The sequence below is a fragment of the Caretta caretta genome, chromosome 17 (assembly GCF_965140235.1).
Source record: "Caretta caretta isolate rCarCar2 chromosome 17, rCarCar1.hap1, whole genome shotgun sequence".
NCBI classification, from domain to species: domain Eukaryota; kingdom Metazoa; phylum Chordata; order Testudines; family Cheloniidae; genus Caretta; species Caretta caretta.
The window spans coordinates 8,195,808-8,222,857 of NC_134222.1; the positions used below are offsets into that span (position 1 = coordinate 8,195,808).

At 41.1% G+C, this 27,050-nt stretch overlaps 2 protein-coding genes across 2 annotated transcripts in view; one reads left to right on the forward strand and one right to left on the reverse strand.

Moving 5' to 3' along the window:
- On the forward strand, positions 1 to 25,539 carry TADA2A (transcriptional adaptor 2A). The gene is made up of 16 exons (XM_048823611.2): positions 1 to 211; positions 1,458 to 2,207; positions 3,211 to 3,317; positions 4,259 to 4,318; positions 5,350 to 5,441; positions 6,654 to 6,811; positions 7,322 to 7,410; positions 8,133 to 8,205; positions 14,009 to 14,072; positions 15,959 to 16,002; positions 16,879 to 16,989; positions 19,720 to 19,791; positions 20,421 to 20,553; positions 21,460 to 21,503; positions 23,197 to 23,270; positions 25,074 to 25,539. Exons 2-16 carry the CDS (start codon positions 2,183 to 2,185, stop codon positions 25,257 to 25,259), a joined length of 1,332 nt encoding a protein of 443 aa, XP_048679568.1. The 5' UTR covers positions 1 to 211; positions 1,458 to 2,182; the 3' UTR covers positions 25,260 to 25,539.
- SYNRG (synergin gamma) overlaps positions 2,466 to 27,050 on the reverse strand; it is a 133,928-nt gene continuing 109,343 nt past the window's right edge. Inside the window, exon 21 of the mRNA XM_048823605.2 lies at positions 2,466 to 2,976. Coding sequence (XP_048679562.2) covers positions 2,923 to 2,976 — 54 coding nt within the window. The 3' untranslated portion in view covers positions 2,466 to 2,922. The remainder of the gene's footprint in view (positions 2,977 to 27,050) is intronic.

A 27,050-nucleotide genomic window follows, 5' to 3' on the forward strand; every position in this document is an offset into this window, starting at 1 on the left:
TGAAACACACACACACACTCTTCCCCACAAACCCCGTGGGCGCGACCCTAAACCCACAAACGCGCGGCGTACGCGCGCCCGCGGCCTTGCCCCCTCCCGCCCCGTGGGCGCGCACGTACGCGTTCCCGCCGCGCCGAGCCTGAGCACGTGGGGACGGCCGCTGGGAGTGGAGTAGAGTCGGGGTCGGGGCCGGGGCCTGGGCGAAGCCGGCGTGAGTTGAAGGGCTGGGGGAAAAGCGGGTCGGGAGCCGGGGGAGAGACCACGTGGCTACGGGGGGGGAAGCAGGGAGATACCAAGTGGGGAGCGGGGGCCGAGTCCAGGCAGGGGGTGGTTGCGCGTTCCCGCCTACCCCAGATGCGCGCTCTGCCCGTTGGAGCGCGCGCCGCCGGGAGCGCGCATCCCCCTTTGCTCCGTTAGGGGGCGCTGAGGTAAACCACAGCCGCAAGGCTCTCAGGGGCGGGGTCTGTTGGGGGGGCGGGGCTCTAGCCTAGGGGTGCCTTGGGGGGGGCCCACTGGCTCTGGGGGGTGAGGGCTCAGGTAGTTGGGTCCCCTTTGGTTCTGGAGGGGTGGATGGAGGTCAGAAACTCCAGGAAAACCACTAGGGACTTTGACTTTAGGTGGCAGGCAGTCAGATACTATGGTGATGGACGGCCCTATAAAACCCTAAGATAGTGCTGTGGAAGTGCCTTGATATCAACCTTGTTATCTTTTGCATTGCTGATCATTTTACCAGGAACTGCACCTATTCTGGAACAAGGAGTAGGAGGATAATATTCATCGTGCTAAACTAAAGCAGTGTTTCTCAACAACTGCTCCATGGCGCTGGTCCCTGAGATCTCCCTAGCCCAGTTTAGGAAGGCAGCAAGCAGGTCCCTAATATCGAGAAGGTTGAGAAACACTGGACTAGAGTACCCCCTTTCTCTTCCCCGTACGTGCCTAGAGTTGAAAGGGTCCTTATCCTATACCTAATTTCAGTAGCCCTCTATTCTAACATACATTTCTATTGCAATCCTCCATTGGGTGTTTTTGTTTGTTGGTACTGATACATTTTACATCTTTCACACAATGAAATTTACATTATTATAGATTCTTGGGGGGAATCAGTTTTAATTAAAATAGATTCAAGTAACAAGTTTCTGTTACTAACAAAATTGTAACTTACTCTGGGGAAGTGTGAGTTTGATTGCTGTCCTGCTCTCTTCTGGGAATTTTGATGTGAAGTGTGATCTAATGGCTAGAACAGAATCTGGACTCTGCTCCCTGGTTTATGACTGGTTTGCTCTGTGACTTTGGGCAAGTCACTTCACTTCCTTGGCCTTAGTTTCCTTATTAGTAAGTTGGAGATACTACTACCATCATACTGACCTCTGTAAAAGAATTAATTGCAGGGTGCATCAATTAATGTTTGTAAAGCACTTAGATCCTCGAATTAAATTACTTATTTTCTTTTCTGACAGGAATATAGTTGCCCGGGTACTGTTGCACGAAAAGGGGAGAATATACAGCCAGCCAGCTCACAGCTCTTAAAAGCAGTTATCGGTTCTATAATGTCCACTAACTTAGCTGTGATGAGTATGCTCCTAGAAGAAACTTTCACTACTCCATGAAGGAAATTTCTGTTTTCAACTCTCAGGACTTCTAGGACTCTTAATAGACTATTAATCACAAATAAGCAGTAAGGAAGAGGCTAAATCTGTCTAATACAAATATATAAAACCGTAAAGGCCCAGCTCATGGTTCTGCAGAGCTAATGAAGGACATCTTATAGCAATTTGTACTCGAGTACTCAAGATTCATGATGTTACAGTTACTTGGCAATCACCACCTTTACTGGGGTCACATCAGTCTTCTCTTCAGATAAGTGATGATCCTGGAGTTCCAGATTTCTTAATACTATGAATTGTATCTTTCTGCATTTGGTTTCTTCTCTCACCTGCAGAGAACAGACTCTCAGCCACCTCAAATGGTCTCTGTTGCAATGACTGACAGCTCTTTTGCTTGAGTAGTTGGTACAATCTTAGAGGAGCTTATCTATTCTCGGGGCTGCATAACAGCCTGCTCTCTTTCGATTGGATGGTACCCTGGTAAACACATTAGCTGGTGTTGGTGTTACACCGAGAAGTGTTATACAAGGAGGGGTGCTTTTATTGCTGTTCTGAAGAAGAACACAAGTGTGAGGAGGATGGAGCGCCTGGCCTCCTTCAGTAGTAAGTATAATAAACAGAGATTTACAGAAAGGTCTTAAAAACATCTTCCCTCGCTTGAGGGTTGCTGAGAAATAGGGCATTTTGATCCATGTGATGGTTTTTGCTCCAGACCCATCATAAGATAATTTGGGTGGATCAGGGGATCCTGGGTGGATCAGGGGATTGGTAATGGAAATAGTCTAGTTAAATAAACAAATCAAGTATCCCATTTGTTTATTTAAATATAAAGTTTTAAATACAATATAAATATCCCACTGAATAAATCTGTCACAAAAAAACCCACAGACCACTACACAGCATTAATTAACTCCCTTCTTGACAAACTTAGAGGCCAAGGCTTGAATTGACTATAGAAACAGAACACCTTTCCTGTCCCGACAGACTATTTTTTTAGGTTGTTTTGGGGGCAAACAGATGGGACAGCTGCCATTACGTGTGCTGTGCAGTCTCCCTAGATAAATCTATTACTTAGGTCTCCTGGTCTGTGATTCAGCCAGCTTTCAAAAGCACTGAATCATAGATACTAGAGTTAGAAAGGACCTCTTTGGTCTTCCAGTCCGTGCTGCTTGCATTTCTGTAGGATAATATTCATAGATTTCAATAGGATAGACTTTCATTGCACATTCATTAAGGAGCTCAGCACATCACAGTATCGGCCCAAGTGATGATCTATAAATTTCACCATCTCTGGGAAGATGTCAAGGTGAGGATCTCTCTAGCAGCTGAAGTTGGACGAGGAACTTCCAACAGATAGTTGAGGAAGCTGAAACTGCATTAGAGAAGAAAGGGTTACATCAGCTGTAACATGTAAACTCTTACTGCCTAAACAGTTTATTTTTTAAAATGTAATATCAACTGATGAGACCACACAGGATATAGATACACTGCTAACTTTATTTTAAAAATACAAGGTTCTAGTGGTTATGGATGATTGCGTAAACAATAATATCATGCTTGTGTTGCATTAAATTTCCTTCAGCGTATGTTCTTGTTGATTTCATAGATGACCCTTTTGATAAACCACCTTGCAGAGGCTGCTCTTCCTACCTCATGGAACCATACATCAAATGTGCAGAATGTGGGCCTCCTCCCTTTCTCCTGTGTTTGCAGGTAAGCGGAGTGTAAAAGTGGAAGTGTATGCCTTGTTGAGAAGCAGGTCATCAAAGCTATTTCTAAATGATAAACCGTTGCCTATCACCTTTTAGTTACTTGTCAGTCTCGCATCAACTCATGTTCATCTGACAAATATTTGCTCAGAGACAGGGAAATGGTAGAGAAAATGTTGGAGGGTGGGAGAAATGTGGAATTCAGCATGAGCAGGTGAAGTGTTTGATTAGACACCCATGGACACACAGAAAGATATGGTCCAGTGGACACAGACAGCTAGACCATGCCTTTGTCTCATCACTTAGTATACCCCAGGTCTTATCTAAGCGGAATTCCTTTTAAATTGCAGTACATAGCTGTGAACCATCCTCAATATAGTATTAAACTGGGAAAGATGGGTGACAAGTTATTTCTTCCTTTAACTAAAGGGAAATTTTATTAATAGAATATCAGGGTTGGAAGGGACCTCAGGAGGTCATCTAGTCCAACCCCCTGCTCAAAGGAGGACCAATCCCCAATTTTTGCCCCAGATCCCTAAATGGCCCTGTTAAGTTTTCACAATTCTGGGTTTAGCAGGCCGATGCTTAAACCACTGAGCTATCCCTCCCTGCAAAGCAAATACCTTGGTGCTGTGTGGACAACAGGCCCATCCAGAAACTGCCACTGGTTACCTAGGCCCTAGCAAGATTCTTCTAGTACTTTCCTGCATATAAATGTCTGTTCTCTGTTCTCTGGAATGAGCCACTGTGAAAACAGTCCAACAACAGATTAACTCAAATTTGGGTTTTTGTGTGTAGGAGGAGACTAAATCACTATAAAAATCCACTTTTATCTATAAAGAGGACAATTTTTGGTAGTTAATGCACAATAAAAAAAACAGAACTTAAATGTATTTTCAAGGAAGAGGCAGGAAAGTAACAAGGTTTTAATCTTTTATTTTGCAGTGTTTCACACGAGGATTTGAGTATAAGAAACACCAAAGCGATCATACTTATGAAATCATGGTAAATATACAATTTAAATGATCTTTCTTCATCTTGGGTTTTGTTATCCTTTTCTAGAAGTTAGACCCATGTTTCCTAATCTCACATTAAAAGTCTGTTAGGTACACAACCTCGTTTTCAGAATTTTATAACTGTCAGAAAACTAACCCAGTAGCAGATTTAAAAAAAAAATTTAAATCTAGGGTCATCCAATGAAATTATAGGCAGCAGGTTTAATCCAAACAAGAGGAAGTACTTTTTTCACACAACCCACAACTAACCGATGGAATTCATGGCCATGGGATGTTGTGGTGGCCAAAAGTATAACTAGGTTCAAAGAAAGAACTGGGTAAGTTCATTAAGAAAAGATCCATCAATGGCTATTAGCCAAGATGATCAGGATACAATCCCGTGCTTGGGGCGATTCTAAACTCTAACTACCAGAAACTGGGAGTGGAAGATGGGTGGCTCTGTACGTTGCCCCTGAAGCTCTAGTGTTGTCTGCTGTCAGAGACAGGCTGTGGGGCAAGATAGACCATTGTCTGACCAGTATGGCAGCTCTTATGTTCTTACTGAAATTAAAAAAAAAATCCATGTCTAACATTATGGAATATGTAGAGGTTTTTAAATTTGTGTTTTATTGTCCATATATGGCTCACAGTCTTTCATTAGAAAAACTGATAGACAGTTATTTTACCACATGAACAAATTGCTTCCTCCCTCCCCCAATGAAAAAGTTTAAAGAAGTTTCTTTTAAAAAACCATTTGGATTTCATTTCATGACACTACACTTTTTTGAATCATAGCTGGTAGATACATTAAATGTTGCTTCTATATTTAGAGCGTCTATAATGACAGTTTCACAAACTAGCAGTAATTATGGTAGAGGGCTTATTGACATAAAACTGCCTTGGGACAAAGTGAAGCTTTTAAACGGCCAGTACCAAAGCAGCTTGAGCTCTTACTGCCAGGTAGCACCAGAATTTCTTTGATTCTGTAGGTGGCGATCTATACAGAGAGGGACCCTGAGATTTATTCTTTTTTCTCTCCAGACGTCAGATTTTCCTGTCCTGGATCCCAGCTGGACAGCTCAGGAGGAAATGGCACTTCTAGAGGCCGTGATGGATTGTGGATTTGGAAACTGGTGAGAATTTAGTGCCTGAACCAAAGCCCATTGAAATCAAGTCTTTCCATTGACTTTTGAGAGCTTTGGGTCAGGATCTGAGTGCTGAATATTCTGGCACACAACACAGCATATTCCTCAAGGTTAAGAGTCCGATCTAACCATTCGTGTGGAGAAATGAAAGCTCAGGGGGTCCATTCCCAGCTCTACCACTGACTATGTGTGACATTGAGGAAGGCACTGAAGACCTAATCCTGAGAGATGCGAAGCACCTCCTGTGAGGTGCAGAACGCCCTCAACTCCCACAGAAGTCACTGGAATTTGAGGGAGCTCGACATGTAGCACGATCAGGCCTTTAATTTCACCCTGCCTCAGTTTACTCATATGTAAACTGCCTTAAGACAAAAATTTACAAACTGTGGTCTGTGGCCCACAGATGGTCCATAAAGCTTGTGGTCTACTGAGAGCTGGCTGGTCACATGGTGCTGGCTCTTCTTGTTTCTTGCTGCTATATCACATTAAAGACAGTTTAAAATAATTACTTTTCTGGTATTAGTCTGTATTCAAGTAATTGTAGTTGCTACAAGGATGTTAGGCTTTTGCAATTTAGAAGAGATCAGGCTTGCAATTGGGAGCCATCTCCCTTTCCATTCACAAGACAATCCCTGTATTAAGATGTAGTCTATACTTAACAGCCAGACTGTAAAATTAACAGAACTCCAGGCTCTGCTTTAAACAGAGCTACATCAGATCTGATGAATGTAATTGCAGACAAAATTAAATTTAAAAACCTGTTTAAATTTCCATTTAGGAACATAGGATAAAGGACTGGGTCATTGAGTCCAGTCCCATTATTGCAGGCAACCCATTCAGATAATGCCGTAAAGTTATCAAACTCCTTCTTAAAACTAGTTAGGTTGTTCGCTCCCACTACTCGTATCGGAAGGCTGTTACAGAACATTGCTCCTCTGATTGTTAGAAATCATCATCTAATTTCCAGCCTACATTTATTCATAGCCAGTTCATATATTCTTATGCCAACATTGTCCTTTAGCTTAAATAGCTCTTCTCCCTCCCTGCTATTTACTTTCTATAACTACATCTGGGGAGAAATCATATTCCCCCCTTAGCCTTCATTTTGCTAGGCTGAACATGCCAATCTCTCTTTTTAAATGATTCTTTTTTCCATTAGTGAAAAATCAGCCAATTTCTTTGGGATTTTCCCCTCCTTAGGCAGGACGTAGCCAATCAGATGTGCACAAAAGCAAAGGAGGAGTGTGAGAAACACTATATGAAACACTTCATCAACAATCCCTTGTTTGCATCTACATTGCTGAACTTGAAGCAGGCAGAAGAGGCACAAAACGCTGACATGGCCATTCCATTCCACCGTAAGTATCCACCGTAGGGATGGACACTGTCTCTAAGATAAAACATTCAGGGAATTCGGATTGAACCAAAGTGTGTACTTTGCTTTTACTCAAAAAGGAGAGTAATATTTGGTCTGTGGATCACCACAGAATATTTAAGAATGGGATTTTCCATATCCCGGACTAAGCCTTTTGATACATAAAATATGCTGCACTCCTTCCATTAGGTGCACTGTGGGAGAGTGAGGGAATGAAGTCACCTAATGTTGAACCCAAGAAGGTGAACCCCTCAAAAATGCTCCTGGTTAACTGTATGGGCAGAGGATTCTCTGAGGAACAGAGTGTACCTGACCTTACCCCACTGGACTCAGCACTTTTACCCATCCTAATTACAAAATAGTAAGGCTGTCTTAGCTAAACTAACTCCTCCTGCATCTGCAAAGGGAATACCCTTTTCTAGAACTGCAGTCTGTTTTGCATTTACATGTCAAATTTAAAAATTCACAGCAACTAAAACCCATATTTTTCCAGCTGCTGATGATCCTCCACGACCTACCTTTGATTCCTTGCTCTCCAGGGACATGGCTGGGTATATGCCGGCTAGAGCTGACTTTATTGAGGTAAAAATCTCTCCTCTTATTTTGTAGTTGCTACTGACTAGGGACACACACACAAACACACACACACTCATTCTATCTACAGATTATCTTAAATATTCATATAAAAAGTATTAAAGGAAATGAGGGGATTGGATGATAAACCCAAGGATAGCCATGACCTTACTTTAGGGGGTTCCATTTATAATCCCAGAGGTGCACTACAGGGCCTGAGAAGCAGCTAACCGTGACTTTGTGAATAAGCGTTGTAAGGAATGCCATTAGCATTACCAAAAGTCTGATAATGAATGACTCTTATGCAAGAAGGCTAGATGTGTGAATCAGATGCTCAACAAAAGGGGGGCCGCTTATTTTTAGTTTACTTTCCCTAGAGACACATGCATATGGGCCTGATTCAAAGCTAACTGAAGTTCACAAGAAGGCTCCTGTTGCTTTCAGTTTCTTTTGATCAGGCCCATATGATCAGGTTACAAAGTCCTCTTACAAAGCAAGCTTCTATTCATTCAGTGATCACTAACGTCATAATTAACATACCAGGATAAAGTCAGTCCTAGAATATGCAGGCACAGCCCCCACTGGCCCATGTTATTTTTCAATTTTTGTGCAGAATTTTCCACACAGAATAGGAGCAACGGCAGATATTCTTCAGCTCTGTCGTCTGCTCCAGTGAGTTATCAAGGTTCCTAGAATTAACTAGTGAGTACTTGTTTGTTTTCTTTGAACAGGAATTTGACAACTATGCTGAATGGGATTTGAGAGATATAGATTTTGTGGAAGATGATTCAGACATTTTACATGGTAAGTCCCATGTCTTGAGAAGAATGTTTGAAAGTGGTGTCTCAAAATGCCTGCTCAACATTGTTCAATTGATTTTTCTGCACATATGGGTTTTTGGGGTAAAGTTTCAATTTTAATAGAATTCTCTCAGTTGTGCGTGCTGAGTGTAACACTTGCATTTCTATAGTGTATTTCAATCCAATGCTCCTGCCTTAACTTTGAACAATGGGTGTACAGGCTATATTTACACATAAAGAGATTGCCCTATCCACCACTGAAATGTAGCCAACTGTAAGGTGGAACATCTTAATAAGGCCCAACCACATCATACCACACTTTAGAAAAGGAAGTCAGGAATACTATAGCCAATAGAAACTGCAGGGGGAATTTGGGTAGGCATATGGTATTACCAAAGATAGAGTTTTGCCAGGTTACAGGCATCTTTCCTAGAATAGCTGTGTAAAGAACTACGATACAGTCATGGATCTTAAGAGGTCAGAGCCTGGATTTTACCATGACCTGAAAGGTAGCACCCCATGCAGCACCCTGTCTGCTAACACCATGCTGTGGCATTGCTTCAGTACTGACTTAGATGCAACAGTGCCATCTAGTGAATTACTAATACCACTTCCTGTTGCATCTAGGTGTTGCTTGGAAGTCTTCCCACCTGTTCTAATTCTGCTTAGCTTGTGAAATCTGCTAGCAGCGTGGTATTGATACAGGCAACAGTAGGAGGTGTCCAGATTAAGCCCTATCCAGTGAGTTCAAAATATTATCCTCTTCAGATATTGTGATCTTTGTTTAGCCAAGTGAGTTCACTGAACTGCAGTGGCATAGGTGAATGTAAAGATTTCCTTTTCCCCTCCATGAAAAGGAGGGTTACGCTCACAGTTTCTAATATTTTTCAAAGAAGAGTTTCTAATATGAGTTCACTGAAATTCTGTGAACAAGTTTGCCTAATTGGTACCAAACAAAAGTAAGTATTAGCATTGAATTAGGTTTAAATCCTTGGGGAAAGAGGATTTCTGATCTCTGTCATTTATAAACATTGTTGAATATTCAGCAGTACCATGCTCACATTTCAGAGTTCTCCATCTAATTATTGGGGTGCTGGTTTTCATTCTTTTTATGTAACCCTGCCCATGAAAGCCTTAGTGTTCCTTGGAGTCACAGAGGAAACTCCAGTTCTGCATAGCCCAGTCATTCCAAATTTCAGTGTGAAGTTTACCAGGACACAGCAGAGAACATGACATTGTAATACTTAAACCTTTGCTTCACTCCCAGGAATATTTCCATCTCTAAACTATAATCTTGGAATAGCAACAGTTTGTCTGCATTATAAATCAATGACTAGTGTGCATTGTGCAGAGATTCAACATGCTCTCTCTGACGACAAAAAAAAAGTTCTTCCTCTTTAAACATGTGTGGAAAGAAATTATGCGTAAATACAGCTGTTCTCGTTTCCTCCATTAACTCCTGGCAAATCAAAATGCAGGCAAATAAATAAATAAACAAATAGTGTCCTGGTTCTGTTCGCTAATTCATCTCTTTTAGCCTATTCATACATTTGCTATTCATTGCAACCAGTTTACCGACACAATCTTCCACACCAATTGCATGCTCTCTCCTCCTCCTCCCCCAACTTTAGCCATTTAAGATATCCCTCAAAGAGGTACAGCACAGAACTCAGAACCCAGTGGAGGAGAGTGGATAAGGAGACTGTAAGCCATCTTTGTACTCTCCCAGTCCTTGGCTGTTCTGGGGGCTGGAGAGGTCCTCCAACGTACCGGAGGCCTAAGTTATGGCAGTCTCTCCTGTGGGCCACAGCATTGCCTGGAATTCCTGCAGCTTGTCCCAATATGTCCCTCCCCTGCTCCCACCTCCTCCTCTGGGCATACCATCTTCACTGGGGCTTGCGAGAAGGAGCAGGATAGGCAACCATATTCTGTCAGCCACACCTGGGGTACTTAGGGCTCCTTCAAAAGGCTCCGGCCCTCTTACTCAGCATAAAGGGGACTAGCGCAAGGATGAGGATCTCACACAGAGTTCTCAGATAGGAATTCTGCCCCCCGCCCAACATTTAGCCTACCTTTGTTTTGTTTTGTTTTTTAAGAAAGCCACACATTTTCTTCGGTGTTCCTACCATAACTATTGTGTTAAAAATGGACTTTTGAAATCTAATTTACTTTCCACATCTTGCTTCGAGAAATTCACTCCGATTATACAATGAAAATGAACTGGGCAGATTTGTTTTATGGTCATCTTCTCTTTCAGGTCTAAAGACCTGTCCCTTTAATTTCATCCTAATTATATTTCCTTGTATTGCTCTACACGATTTCTCACTACTCCCACAAGAAAGAGGAATGCAGTTTAATGTAAGGCATCTAGACTCCCAAATGTCTTTTATCAGGAGCACAAAACGCTTGTGATTGCTGAGTCATCCAGCTTTTACCACCCCAGATAATCTGGATCCTTCACTTTTACTTCTTGAAGCTGACAAGATGGCTTCAGGAGCAGTGTGAAATACATTATTACAGTTAACTCTTTGTGTGCAGCACATGTAAGTTGGTAAGTGCCTGCAAGTAGATAATTGATATTGCAATTAAATATAGTAAAATGGACAGGATGAAAGAAACAAATGATTACCAATCTGTGGTTCAGTCAGGGGCTTTTGAAAAATCTTAGACATTGAGAGTTTTTATTAGAGATTGAATTATAGTGTTAATTCTTAATCCTCACCCAGACTCTCTCCTCCCCCCTCCCAAAAATAAAAAAAGATTTTTATTCTTAACGTCAGAAAGCATTTTACCAAGGCCTTCTGCAGACTTTGAAGAAGTGATTAGATATAGACTAAAACTCTGATTGTGCTGGCGTGAAAACGTGTGCCATGAAAGCTGGCAATGTCCTTTTAAAAGTACTATTTTTAAAACACTACACAATGTTTATTCCTGAGACAGCTCTTGAGGAGGCTCTGCTACAGCTATCTAGAATAGATTCCTTAAGATTTTTCTCTCTTCTGAGAAGGGGTGAGTTTGGATTTTATCCAATGTATGCCTACAAAGACAGGAGCACACCCCGAATGGCACCTGCTTACATAAATTAATTTACATTCTTCCTGTTGTATGGATGAGTGATGCCAACTAGTGGATTAGTTGGCCTGAAACATGTCTTTCATTCACTGCCATTTAGGTATCTGCAGAGCAAATGCTGTTAGAGAAGGGAATCAAAAGGGTAGGGCAAACTGTATTTGGATATACTCTAGACACGTGCACAATTTTTTTGGTTTCAAAGGGGAGGATCTCTGCCTATTATTGGAAGCTATACTGATCATTTCTTATCTTTTCCCATAATGGACACTTTGACTTGGATTTCCTTCGTCATAACATCAACAGCTGTCTGTCCAGCATTCTCCAAGGGGAAAAATATAGGCAGATCATTTTAATTCTTGTAGCATCTCTTTTCTCATTTCCATGCAGCATGTGGCTTAGGAGTAGTCTGGCTCATTCATGCATTCCAGATCTTGTAATCAGTTGCTTCTATGTGAATGTGTCGATAAAGAAAAGGAGAAGGCTGTAATGAATGTGAATTTTCTCAGTGTGAGAGATCCATTTTTTTCCTTCATTTGCTTTGGTAAATGTTCACTCCCCTACCCAATTAATCATAATTTCTTTCAGAACGCTTTAAATTCAAGTGAAAGCATCAGAAATACAATCCTCCAGTTGCAGATGACCAAATTACTGGTGGTATATATAGAGTTTCTCTGTCTACTCAAAGTTCTTCCCACACAAATCCCAGAAAATAATGTGGCATCTTAGCTTTTAGGAGCCTTAAAAATACAAAGGGTTTATATACATTGGCAGTGGTTCCTGTACTTTGTAAGGTATTTCATTTATATCTAACTTACTACATTTCTCATTCTTCTGTTCCTGAATCTAAGCAAGGAATAGAGAATTTGTTAATACTGCCTTGTTGCTGGGCTAACAAACCCAAGAAAATCTATGTTTAAATATACGCCATCTCTTCCCATCGCCCTATGTTAAAAAGAACAGGGACATTGTAGCTTTCCTATTGCTATGATTAAGTAATCTGTTGCATCCAGATTCTGTATCAGATAAAGGTTCTACGACATAGGGATTTTAGCTTGTCAGACTTTAATTTGGACACTGATTTGTCCACATAAGTCAAAATACCATATTATCCTGAAGATGCTACATAAATAAAAAGGAACATCAAATGTTCTTAGAACTGGCTTCTGAGCTCACACCCCAACCCTTCTGAGTTTCCTATAAAGAGGGATGGCTAAACCTTATGGCACAGAGGGCTACACTGGCAATTTACATGTGGCTCTTAGTCTCCAGGCAATTTGCAAATAAATATACATATGGTATATTTTTAAAATAAAGTAAATTCATACAGCTAAACTTACTGCAGCCTGCCTCTTCATTGCTAGATCAATTGCTAATTGATTTGACTCTCCATTAATAAACTGCCCTTGTCCTTATCCTGCAGCAAGAGAGAGAGGGTGGTCATGTATGGACCACATTTCTGGGCTCTGCTAAGCTTTGGATACACCTGTTCATACACTGTATTGAGGTGGAGGGAGAAATACTCTTGCTTGATTTCACAGATTTGCATGTTGTCTCTGCAGACTGTAAATCCATTGTAGAATCTTAAGCCTGTTCTTTCTGGGAAAACATTAAAATAAGTAACACTGAGAGAAATCCAATCCAGAAACACACGCTTGTTTAGCAAGATGGGTCTCCAAATTATTTAACAGAATTATGAAGCTAGTCCTAGTGGAAGAGGTGGGTGTCTCCTTATCTGCTCTCTCCAGAATGTGCCAAGAAAATTTATTAACCTCAGTGTATCCGTGAAAATGAGTCGCAGAAGCTATAGGTGGATTAGCCAGAAGAATTGTAGACAATTTCATACAGAAAGAGATGGTTTCTAGCAACAAGCAAGTTTTCTCCATACTTGTTGAGAACTGCCCTCTTGGCTGTCTCTTGGCTGATAGCAAAATATAAAAAAAATGTTAACTAGCTAAAAATCTTCTAGGTAATTTCTGAGAGTCTCAGCAAATTCTACTCTGAATTGAGACAATTCAGATTTCAGTCTTTTTAGCTCTTGGCATTCCTTTAATCCCCTTCCTAATTTCTCTGCAGGCTAGTCCTTGTCCAAAGACGACACATCAAATATTAAGCCTAACCATTTGCTTTTCAGGGAAGTATAAAGGGCAAAATGTTTTCCCTTTTGTGAAAAACAAAAAGTCTTTAATATCAATAGTAAGATAGTAACTTTGGGCTAAGGAGTGGATAAAGGGGTTCAAGGTCTCAAGTTTCACATTCATGTTTGTGATAGTGTTAGGAAAAATAAGTGAAATCAGTGTTACAAATAGGGGTGTGCAGTATGCACAAACCTTGCCTGTAGTACAGTGGTTGGCGACCTGTGGCCCGCGCCACTTCCCGCTGCTCCCAATGGCTGGGAACGGCGAACCACGGCCACTGGGAGCTGCGGGCACCTGGGCCTGCAGATGGTCAATGCGAACAAACTGTCTCACGGTCTGCCAGCAGATAACCCTGACGGGCCACGTGCGGGCTGCAGGTTGCCCACCATTGCTGTAGCAGCTTTATGCTGCTGTACAGTTCACTGGTTTGGGATTTTTAATACCTTGAAGCAAAGGCAGCCGGCCTGCTTCATACAAGTGAAGTGGGCCTTTTCAAGCTGTGATGAACACAGGTTTTGGGGGGATTTGGGGAGAAGCCTGGTGTGATAATCTCATATGTAATTAATCTGTTTTTCTGATCTTCCTTTCTATATTTGGCAGCTTTGAAGATTGCAGTTGTAGATATCTATCACTCCAGGTTAAAGGAAAGGCAGAGGAGAAAAAAGTGAGTTCTCAACCAGTGATTGTAGTCCACAGCTTCAATACTCACAGTGTTATGTGCAGTAATATTATCCTGATATTAAGTGTAATTGATTTTAAATAGCACTTTCCAGAAGGATCCCAAAAACCTAATACTGAGGAAAACGTCTTCTATTAGAGCAGATCTCAACTCCGATATTCTGCTTTCCCTATGTGCACAGAATACAGATCAACCACATGGATCTAAGCAGGAGAATATAACACTTCAACAAGCCAGGGAGTATGCAGATTCACATACAACAGAATTAATTTGCACATATTGGTGAAATTCTCCCTGGATAAAGGATCTGCACAAGCTTCTACACACCTAAAACTTCCATTTAAGATGTCAAAACAAGGCAGAAGCAACATACAGGCCTTGTGCTCGCTATATGCACAGTGGTGAATTTCACCAGTAGAGTATACAATACAAGCATCTCAAAGCAATTTATAAATAATTAACCCTTCAGCATTCCTGTGAGATAATATACCAATTTTTTAGAGTGGGACACTGAGGTTAAATGAAGTCTCAGCAAGTTAGTGGTAGATCCAGATGTAGAAACCAGCAATCCTAACTCAGCTCCCCTCTCTAATCACTGTGCTGCCAGGCCACGGGTACTTAGACCTTGGTCTAGGAGGCCTGACGCCCAGTCTCCTACTCTTACTAAACCCAATCCCTTTCCATAGATATGCTCACATCATGATGGTTAGTACACTAGAGCCTCTTTTCCTAAGTGTCTGAGGACACATAATACAGATAACTATGTGTTGTTAATATGAGGTGGTTAAATAAAGTTTGAATATTTTATTCAACAAATTTCATTACTCTAGAATTATTCATTGAATCTTTCAAATACTTTGTCCAGTTTTTGTAAATTATTCATCCTTTTACTGCCAGGGCCAAGATGATTAACAACTTTGGAGCAAAACTTGTCCATCCCTCCTCCCAGAATAAAAGGTCAACACATCATGTTATTTTGAAGGGTAGTTGAAAGAGAAGGAGACTCAATTAGACCTGCCCTTCCTTCTCCCAATTAAAAAAATATTTGTGTGTGGCATAAACTACATGACGATACATAATGTGTCTTATTAAAAAAAGGTGTCTTAACCCCAATAGTTGTGTATCACACATTGGGGTCAATGGCTGTTAAGTTTTTAATAGACCAAGCAGGACAAAACCCTAAAGGAACATAAAACTGTTAATGTCACTGTCACAAAGCCTATTAAATCCTGTTCTACTTGGGATGGAAAAACACTTGTGCAGTTTATGTAAATAGAGGAAGTATTAAGTTTCATAGATTTAAGTTCAGCCACAACCTTGCCTAACAAAGTTACTCAAAAAGCAAGCGCGCGCTCTCTCTCTCTCAAAACTTGTGTGTATATAAAATAACCACACACACAGGCAATATCCATGTGATAATTGCAGAGCCCTGTGATCATCTCATGCACCTGTGACCATCTGACCTATCCTCCGCCCATTATCTCATTTCCTTGGGGCTTAGTCTAACATTCAAACCTCATGAGTGGCTTTAAAACAGCCTCTTTGTTGTTTGTTTTTTTTTAAACCAAGCTGGCCAAAAATCAAGCATGGGACTTGCTTCTAGCTTTGGAGGGGCAAGACATAAGACATTCAAGAGACCTGACATTTGTGTTTAGAAAAGCTATTTTAGATCCTTTTAAGAGGTTATAGCTCTCTTTGAGCCCTGCTGGTTAAACTCATGGTAACCAAGAGAGCTATCCCAAACTCGTGCTGACTAATCGTTTATAAAATATAATTGTGTAAAATTGTCTAAATGTTACCAGAACCCCTTTGATGTTTGTATTTGTGCATTAATAAATGAGTTATTACTACTTTTTCTTTTTTAATTATAGAATTATAAGAGACCATGGCCTTATCAACCTCAGAAAATTTCAGAGTAAGTACTAAATATAGCTTTTTGTTTAAAAATGGCTTTAAGCCAAAGTTAGAGATAGACTTCAAATGCTGGATGTTTGCAGTGTATACTACAGAATGGTTTACACATACTATGTCCAAGGTAGTGTCAGTCAACACCTCATTATCATATATTAGGACTTAGAACTGCAAGTTACAGGCACCATAGCATTCTTTGTCACTTTGTTTGTAATTTGTCACCACGGGGAGAATATCAAATTTGGTATCAAACTTGGACCCATACGGTGGTTACGGATTATGGTGACCTGTTCAGATTCCTTTAGTAGACTTTCATTGGTGGGATTTATGTTCCCTCTCTCACTAAAAGTAATATCAGATGTGTTGTTAACTCATGGCTTTGTCCTTCGCAAAAAAAAAAAGTGTTATGATCATGACACATGACTTGGTTTGAGGAAGTTTGTTCGTATTACAATACCACTTTGGGGCCACAATCTGATCGGGCCCCTTTACAACACAGAGGCCCTGTCTACACTAAGGAATTTCAGTGAAAAAAATTCCGACCAGGTCAGCTGCCCTGGTAGCAACACCAGTACAATCTTGAGTGGGGATTAGGCTCCAGGGACATATTTTACCACTATGTCAGTGACAACCAGTGCGAATTTTGGCTACATGTGTAGACCCGCCGGGTTTTTTTTGTTTTTGTTTTTTTTTTAAAGCAGCATTTTTCCCTACCATGGCATGAACATGTATCATGTGAAGGGAACTATTAACAGTTACCATATGAAGAGGATTCTTCTCCCTCCACAGAATGCCTAGCTGTCCCAATTCTGCTGCCCAGCATAACGATATTGCGCTCAGAAGTCACTTTTTTTTTTTTTTTTAATTATTATCATTGCAGTTTTGGAGAGACGATACCCAAAGGAGGTCCAAGACCTTTATGAAACAATGCGACGGTTTGCAAGAATTTTAGGCCCAGTGGAGCATGACAAGTTCATTGAAAGCCATGCACGTAGGTGTTTTATTGACTTTGTTCATGTTTAAGCTGTTCAGTGAGAGTAAGCATTTAAGTGGGTGACAGGTTGTTATATTAGTTGTCAATGGCCTTCTCTAAATAGATATGATACAGGTCTTCCTCCTCCCCTCCCATCCAGCTACCTCAGATAAAATAAATATGGCCTTGGGTGGGTATACTAAATAACCCACACTCTTATTGGTGCATTGTCCATTGAAAAAAGCTAATGCGGTCTTGGGATGCTTCAGGCGAGGTATTTCCAGTAGAGATAAGGAAGTTTTAGTACCATTATACAAGGCACTGGTGAGACCTCACCTGGAATACTGTGTGCAGTTCTGGTCTCCCATGTTTAAGAAAGATGAATTCAAACTGGAACAGGTACAGAGAAGGGCTACTAGGATGATCCGAGGAATGGAAAACCTGTCTTATGAAAGGAGACTTAAGGAGCTTGGCTTGTTTAGCCTAACTAAAAGAAGGTTGAGGGGAGATATGATTGCTCTCTATAAATATATCAGAGAGATAAATACCGGAGAGGGAGAGGAATTATTTAAGCTCAGTACCAATGTGGACCCAAGAACAAATGGATATAAACTGGTCAATGGGAAGTTTAGACTAGAAATTAGACGAAGGTTTCTTACCATCAGAGGAGTGAAGTTTTGGAATAGCCTTCCAAGGGAAGCAGTGGGGGCAAAAGACCTATCTGGCTTTAAGATTAGACTCGATAAGTTTATGGAGGAGATGGTATGATGGGATAACATGATTTTGGCAATTAATTGATCTTTAAATATTCATGGTAACTAGGCCCAATGGCCTGTGATGGGATGTTAGATGGGGTGGGATCTGAGTTACTACAGAAAATTCTTTCCTGGGTATCTGGCTGGTGAATCTTGCCCATATGCTCAGGGTTTAGCTGATCGCCATGTTTGGGGTCAGGAAGGAATTTTCCTCCAGGGCAGATTGGAAGAGGCCCTGGAGGTTTTTCGCCTTCCTTTGTAGCTTGGGGCACGGGTCACTTGCCGGAGGATTCTCTGCTCCTTGAAGTCTTTAAACCACGATTTGAGGACTTCAATAGCTCAGACATAGGTGAGAGATTTTACACAGGAGTGGGTGGGTGAGATTCTGTGGCCTGCGTTGTGCAGGAGGTCGGACTAGACAATCATAATGGTCCCTTCTGACCTTAATATCTATGAATCTATATTTGAGTGTATTGTTTGGTATGTCAGATAATGAAATACTACAGTCCTATACTAACTGGTCTAGTCTTTCCTCTTCATGAGAGGATCACTGTTCATGCACTGCCATGCTATACCAAAGAAAGAGTAAAATACCTATGACCTAAGTCTATATTTTGGGTTGAGTAAGCGGTTAATTGTATATTCTGTAAGATACATGTGTGCTGTCTCAGCTAGGACGTAATTATACAGCACAGCCTCTATTAAGTGCCTCACCTTAAATGGTTTCAAACTGTTCCATCATCTAATTGTCCAAATTCTTTTTGCGTAATTATAATGTGCATCTCAGCATGTCCTAGTTAAATTCTCGTGGGGGTAATTGCATCCTGCTTACCTAAATTCTGTTGCCTTGTTGGGGGGAAATTACTCTTCATTAGCAAGCACAAAGCAATGTGTGAACAGCTGTCCTGTTCCACGCCAGATGTGGCTGCATTTCATGACACAGCCAGATACTGAGCTAGGGTCTGATCCTACAAATCTTTACTCTTTTTGGGGTGGTACTGACTCCATTGTCTTACTAGCCATAGGGAGGCCTTTTTATTTAATCTGAGCTTCCTTCAACATAGCCAGGGATACACATTAATTACAAGGCTCCTGAGCAATATAGATACGCTAACTGAAGCCAAACAAACTTTTTGCTTATTGTAAACTAACTGGTACTAGGAAGCTGTATAATTAAATCTCAAGTTAATAAGTATCCCCGAACTGGAGATAAAGGGCAAAGTTAGGTTAACTGCACTACTGAACTGACCACAGAGAAAAGGGGATACAAGCCAGGGAAAATCTTAGAGACAGTCCAGTAATTAAAATTATGGATCAGAGACAATGTAGCATAGTGTAAGAGGTCTACAAGATATATAGCTAGCTACTTTAAAACAAGGAAAACAAATACAGGATAGGTTTCCAAACATTGCCCTTCCCCAGACTTGTAGAGAGGAATCATTTGAAAACCTTGGGTTTCTCATGTTCCAATCTCTGTATGTACAGAGTCCCTCTGTGACCAGAGTTACTTAGGGCTCAGTTCTGCTCTTGTTGATGTCAATGAGAACAAAATCAGACCCTACGTTCTCTGTACAATTTCTCTACCTGTAAACTCGGGATAACTAACTGTGTTGTGAGGATTGTTAATGTTTTTAAAGTGTCTTATAAAAGTCCCAAGAGTAGCATCATTTGGCTCATTGATAGTAGAGTAGAGGAATTCCCTGAGCCTGAAACTAAAATAGCTTCCCTGCACAAATAATCTAGAAGTGGTTTTACAAAATAAATCCAAGTTGTGATCAGATTATGTCATACCACATCCAGTAATTTGTAGGTTCTGCTTGCTCAAGATCACAGATGGGCTAGAAGAAAAAGTTAACAATATCTGTGGCTATAGACTTTAGTAACTGAACTGCCGACAAGTAAAGAATGTGCCGCAACATTCACTAATAGCTGCATTTACCCACATTTGGTTTTTCTGGATTCCTCTGCTGCTTACTGTTGGGGGGAAAACCAGTGGAATTCGAACTGCGAAGAGAAATAAGGCGTCTACAGGAATACAGGACGGCAGGAATCACTAACTTCTGTAGTAAGTATATGGGAGATTATTCAGCCCATTAGAGTAGTGAAGGATGCTTAAGCTACATTTAGGATGTGTTAAATGAAAAGATTTTTTTTTTTAAATGTGTTTGACTCACTCTTTAGCTAAGAGAGTCTTCTATTAATAATGCATCAGGAGAGCAGTGGGTTTTTTTAGAACTATTTTGAGTTGATGGATAGCCCGGTGAACGCACCATCGAGCAAAGCTCAACATAGTCATCACTCCAAAAAGCTATCAAAGCCCTAGTATTGTAGCTCAGTGCTTTCCATGTGGGGGACAGGGCAGCTGCACTATATCGACCAACAGGTGAAGAATGTGAAGGAAGGAATCAGACTTAAAAAAAAAAAATCTCATTCAGCCCCAGAAGTGTGATTATAGAAACTTATTTTTGCCCTGAAATTAAATTATAAAGGGTCAGATCCTGACACCGTCACATGCCAAATAGTATTTGACTCCGCAAATACTCCCACTGAAATCATTTGGACTCTAATAAGGGTAGCAGAATCTGGACCAATATTAGGGGACAATTCATTTCCTATCTATTGAAGTAAGGGAACAGCAGACTGAGAATTCTGGTTCAGCACAGTCCGTCAGAACATGATACATGTTTGCTATAGGTGCAAGAACTTACGATCACCTCAAGAAGACGCGAGAGGAGGAGCGCCTAAAGCGCACGATGCTTTCCGAAGTCCTCCAGTACATCCAGGACAGCAGCGCCTGCCAGCAATGGCTCAGTCGACAAGCTGACATGTACGGTTACAGTAAGATTAGGCCTTTTCCATGCACAACTTTAATTGGAAAGATTCAACATTTCTTTCTATTGGCAATAACAAATGTGTTTCCCAGATTAGTATGGGGTGAGAGGAGAATAGTCTCTAATTCATAGAAATTGAAAAAAAGCCCTAAGTGATGGAAATAGTGCTTAAGTGTCAAACAAAGAGACTAGGTAGGGTGCATAAAGTGTTCTGGAACCGCCATTCTGATTTTTTCTAAGAAAACTTGACCACATTATTTATCTTAATACAGACTGAACTGCTGTCTTTAAATCCATTGCAGGAAACAAGGGTCTTCCCTTAAGGGTATTAATGAGAACACAGAGGTCATTTGATGTCCTTTGTGTGATCTTAGTGGCAGCAGCTTTATCAATATGCCATCTAAACTAAACTGGGGCTGTGAACAAAAGCTACAATGCACAGGAAGGAAATGTATATTATAGAATATCAGGGTTGGAAGAGACCTCAAGAGGTCATCTAGTCCAACCCCCTGCTCAAAGCAGAACCAATCCCTAAATGGCCCCCTCAAGGATTGAACTCACAACCCTGGGTTTAGCAGGCCAATCTCAAACCACTTGAACTATCCCTCCCCCCATGTGCATCCTGTACTGTCTAAGAATATAGTCTAGAGAAAGGGCTGTACTTTCCCTAGTCTTTATCTTCGGTTTTTATTCCTGGGCCAGTACTGGAAAGTGCTGCGCACATGGAAATCCCTTTGAGTTCAAGGATCAGGCTTATATATATAAATTGCTAAGCTTCATCTCTGGATTATGCAAGTTGGATGTTCCAGTTGTTACAAGATGGGAAGTAGTAGTGTAGGGGCCAACTTTTGCAGCTGTTGTTATACAATGCATAGTTAATTTGAAGTTTCATTTCCTTGCAGTGATTCTGGCCTGAGTCCCACAATGCCAGTTGCTTCAAATTCAGGTAATTATTTTCTGCGATGGAGCTATAAAAGCCTGAAGCCCTCCCGTCGACATAGCACTGTCTAAACTAGGGGTTAGGTCTGTATAACCGTGTCGCTCAAGGGTGTGGAATATTCACCCCCACCTGAGCAACATAAATTTTGCCGACATTGGCTATGTCTACACTACCTCCTAAGTGTTGTGTAGACTCTACCATGCATCAGTGACATTAGTCTGTTAGTTCAGGAGAGTGGCGCCTCTTGCTTGATTACAGAATCATCCATCCGCAACCCTCATGCCCTAGTACTGTAAAAGTGAGCATTGTCTATAACTCACACGTCATTTCTGGATGTAATCAGTGGGTTGTTGCTGACATTCTAGGTCCTTCTGGCTATACAGATAGAATCAGTCTTTACAGCTGCATTATTGAGTGTGGCAGGGGAAAAGAGAAGAGTTTTTTCTGATTACACTGCAGAAAGATTCAGGGTTGGTTGAAAAGACGGTAAAGATGTGCTGTCCTTTCTTTGCAGTCATGTGGAGCTGCTTCTGGGTCTCTTTGCATGTCAGAGTAATGTGTGCATGACAAACCTATCAGTATGCAGATGTGAGAATTTATATATGAATTACCCACAAATATTAAGGTTGCAAAGTCAAGCACTCAGAAGTTAGGAAATGCCAAAATTAAGGTTACCCATGCAACCCTAATTCAGTCCCCTTGTGCATATGCAGTATGGTACCATCTTTAGTTACATGATCACATACAGCATTTCTGTGACTATCTTGGTTTTTAAGGAATTTCCATCATGTGCACTTGTATCAATACCCACATTGGTGAGATCAGTGGGAGTTGAAATCCCACCTAGGCACTCTTGAAAATGTCCTAGGCTCCTCTATGCTTCTTTAGGCACCAAAAGTCTTTGAAAATCTGGCCCTTAACACTTTCTGCTGGCCTCCCTCCCAATGTATAACTGCAGAAACTGACCTGAAGAGCATCTCAGAGTAGCTCAAAAGCGTACCTCTTTCACCAACAGAAGATGGTCCAATAGAAGATACTACCTCACCTACCTGGTCTCTGATACCCTGGGACTAACACTGCAAACAGTGGGAGAAACTGTATTTTTGCTTAGCATTTCAACTGCTTCTTTTGGAAATTTTCCATTTCGTTGCTTTATTTCCAGTGGACATTCATTTGCAGTTACACTTTATACATATTGCACTATTAGGCGGGAAAAATAGACCATTAAGCTTATCAATAAAAAAATAACAATCCTGGCAGTTTCCTATAAAATTCCTGTTTCACACCTGCTGTGAACTGTAGATCTGCGCTGCACACAATAAAGCCAGTCTACATACCAAGTTGCACTGATTTAGCTAAAAGTATGTAAGTCAATTTAGCTAAACTGCTGTAAAATGCTGTTTATTCTGTTTAAACTTGGCTAATGTCATTTTAGCTGAAGTTGATCCCTTGCAAATCCTATCTTAAAAAAAGTTAATTAAGTGTTCACCCAGGAGTTTTAACTTAATCAATTGAAAACCCCATGTCTTTAGTTAAACTAGTGCAGCTTTGAAGATGAGCTCTAAATAACTGACCAAACGCTTGGATTTTACTGGATTAATGTCATTGATGTCTGCCTTTTGAGATGAAACATCTGGAGAAACTGCAGCCTCCGAACTAGCATCCTACGCTGTGAACATTGCTTTCCTTATTTCCATAGGTAGACGGAGTGCCCCCCCACTGAACCTCACAGGTCTCCCAGGCACAGAGAAACTTAACGAGAAGGAGAAAGAGGTAAGGAGAGTGGAAATGAATGGGAAGACAGACCACCACCATGTAGCTATTTGTCTTCAGACTCAGTCTTGTTGAACAGTCTTAACCTTGCGAGCCTTTATGAACTGCCTAATCTTGGTTGCTACAGGATATAGATCTAGCAAATGGGTTTATTGCCCTGTAAGAAGCTTAGGGAAGTTGTTACATTATAATGTGCAGAGTGTGATGTCCCTTACTCCACTCTGGTTTTATGATAGGGAAGAGAGCAACTTTTTCTTAATGAGTGTTTGCTTTAAAATTGGCTGAGGATTTCTTTGAGGGCCCAACAGAAACCATCACTTTCTCCTAACAAGTTTTTTTTTTTAAAAATAGTTCAGCCAGCTCAGACCAAAGGACTAAACCTCAGTCAACCGTATTAGGCCAAACCTACTGAAGCTGAGTTATAACACTATGATGATCAATGGAAGATGAAATAGTTCATTCTTGCTTTTTTGTGCTTTGTCCAAATTTCTGCCCTTGGATGTGCATACTAGGCTCCTAGTAACGTTGGTGAGAGCTGCACATTTCAAAGAGCAGAATTTGGCCTTCTTTAAGAAACTGTTTGTTAACTTGGCCTAGTAATTGAGCACTGCGCTACCATATAGAATACCATGGTTCATCTCCCAATTCCTATGAGAGACTGACTTATCTGGCTAATTAAAAACAGCCCTGGAAGGTTGATGGGAGTCCCATCTACTAATCTTTCAAATGCAAGTGGTCTTGACGTGGAGGAAGACAATAGAAACAAGGTCTTTATCTCGCCACATATTCTACCAAGGAGCAAATGTCAGTACATTTGATGTGCACTAGATGAATTTTAGAGTCTCTTTCCACCACAGCAACCAATTGTGTTTTCCATTCACTGGATCTAGCAGTTGTGAAAAACTTTACTAGTGGACATGGTATTTCAGGCTCCATTCAGCATACAGATAATTTTGCCCAAGCATTCGCTTACAGGGGAGTTGGATTTCCTTGTCTGCAGAGTTCAGAGAAGGTCTTTCTTATTGAGACCTTGTGTCTCAGCTGATTTCTGTCAATGGGGTTCAGTCACTGAGCACTTCATTATTGAAAAGAAAGGGGCAGTCAGCATCTCCACTGGTATCCTTACAGCACAGAACCAAGAGGAAAGCCCATATTTGAGAGCCACATGGGACCTTTCCTGTCAAACAACAGAACCTGAGAGCTTTTGGGAATCAGTATTTTCAGTCTGCAGGAGAGACTAGAGACTTGTCATCTTAATAAGCTCAGTTGTTGTCAGTTGCATAATGTCCACCATGCATAATGTTGCTTTGCATAATTTCCTGCCCTAATCTGCTAGAGAGGGCAAATAGCTGCTTTTATAAAAGGGTATTTAAAAAAAATACCCATAGTTTGTAGGGGATTAATAGACAGATACCCTTTCTGGCATTTGTCCAATGTGCTGAACTGGTAGTTGTGAGTCCCTTCAGCATGTGCACTTCCCTTGTTCTGCACAGACACCACCCATGCTGGATGCTAACACGGCTGCAATATTAGGTTCTCGCTCTCATCTCCCTAGTGTATTGTCAGTAAAGAATGCTTTCTAAAGCAGCAGCCAGCAGGAGAGCATTCCTCTCAGCAAACTCTTCCTCTTATTACTTGCAGGTTGGACTCACTTGTAATTGCCATCCCCCCTGGGGGAAAATAAGTGTGTTTTTGGTTGTCATTCCTTCCTCCCACCGCTTCCCCCCCGCCCCACCCCAGGTATTGCAAGACAAGCAAGCGTGGCAGATGTTAACGTTTATTAACTTTACCTTTGTCTTCTAGCTCTGTCAGATGGTGAGATTGGTTCCTGGAGCCTATTTAGAATATAAAGCTGCTTTAGTGAATGAGTGTAACAAGCAAGGAGGCTTGAGATTAGCCCAGGCTAGAGCACTCATCAAGATCGACGTGAACAAAACCAGGAAAATCTATGACTTCCTGATCAGAGAAGGATACATCACCAAAGCCTAAAGACACATGTAGAAGCCCTGGCACGAGTGACATATATGGAGATAGCTTTGACAGTACTGGAAGTTTTTAAACTTTGTTGAATCAAGGACTTTGGGGGGGTTTTTTGGTAAAAAGTAGGGAACTTTGTAAAATTGTCTGAATACTGACATTTCTTTGTCTAGTTTTCTTTTGACTCTACTGTATAAACACTCCTGTTGTCAGTATTATGCTGCCATGTACTTCCGAAAGAGTTGTGCGCCATATAAGCTAATATTAAATGTGAGTAGGCATTCATTTCTAACACCTCTTGTAGCTATAAAGAGAACCATGGGACTTGATTCTGCTAGCAGTGTAAATTAAGAACAGAACTGCAACCCCTAAAAGCAATTCTCACTTGTAGTTTGTGGGGTTGAAGGGGTTTAGAAACTAATCCCCTCCCCTTCTCTCCTTCGTGAAATTGTGTTGGTTTTCAGACGAGCACATGCTTGACGATATAAAAATAGAGTTTGCAAGGGTCTGCTTTTTAAAATTCTAATGTGGAAGGAAGAGGAAAAAGTCATATTAGGAAGTACATTTGTATGTATTGGTGCATATCACAGCAAGAGTCAAACCCCACTCCAGTTTCGTTGTTTTTAAAAAGCTTAGTACACTCATTATTTGGTGACAAGTCAGGCTACAGGCAATTCTTAGACTTAAACCTCATTTTTTTGTTGCACAATCCCAAAGAGAAGAGGGGATGGTTCAGCCAGAAGCAGCCTTTTTCATAACATACATAAACCATATACTGCTCCTGATTGATACCAGAGCTCCTACTTTCACCAAAACATCCAATTAAGACAAGTTACAAACCACTCTGGGAATGTCCTTTTTGAACTTAGGGACGTGCTCACGCTATTCCTCCTGCATTCAGTGGAAATGTGCCAAAATAGCCAGCTGAAAATATAGGGTTGTGAAATAAAACTAATCAGCTGTTCTATGAATAATTCAGTATAACCACTGGATTAAGATATATAACTAAGCTCGAGGATAAAGGTAGTTCCTTTATGATCATTTCCCTCTTTTGCAATCTAAGGAGGAAAAACAATAACTTGAGAAGCTTTTTTTCCTGCTTGTCTCTCTTACAATAGAAATACAATTCTGGTCTTTTGTTTTTTCTTAAACACTGGACCATATTCTTTGCTGCACTTGGCTTCTGTGGGGGCAGAGGGCATCATGGAGCCTGTTACTGCTTTCTGACTGCCTTCCCTAAGGCAGACCATGATGTAGCTTAGAGACACCTGAGGGCCAGCTGGTTTCTAAGGCATCATCTGCCCGTTGAGCATATCTGTAGCTTGAGCATAATGTGCTGCAGCCAATCCTTCTCCCAGACCCTCTTCAGCCCTGCTTCGGGGACTGGGAAGGGAAACAGGAACCTACTACACTGCTTCTACACCTTATAGGGACTCCCTGGTGAATGGTGTCTCCAGCAGGGGAGTTAAAACTGGATTCCATCCCCTTTGTACCACAAGAGAGGCTCAAAGGAAGCTGAGCATGTCTGAGAATCTGGCCCAACATCTCCTAGTGCTGTTAGCACTATGACATCACAAATGCCAAGAGTGAAAGCTGAACAACTGAGAGGAGTTTTCACTGTTTCAAAGGTTTCTGTTCATGCCTATTTAACTCAACCACCTGAAAACACCGGGGAGAAGAGATCTGTGTAAGAGTCAACAGTTCTGCCCCTTAAATAAGGACGGAGAGGACACTGACTCCAGGTCTACCAAGGAGACCTCAACCAAAACCAGGGAAGTGGAGATTCAATATTGCCAAGGTAAA

Coding starts and splice junctions, on each gene's coding strand:
- TADA2A (XM_048823611.2), top strand. CDS start 2,183: ATGGAGCGCCTGGCCTCCTTCAGTA. Junction 2,208..3,210: donor GCGCCTGGCCTCCTTCAGTA/GTAAGTATAATA, acceptor TTGATTTCATAG/ATGACCCTTTTGATAAACCA. Junction 14,073..15,958: donor GAAAGGCAGAGGAGAAAAAA/GTGAGTTCTCAA, acceptor TTTTAATTATAG/AATTATAAGAGACCATGGCC.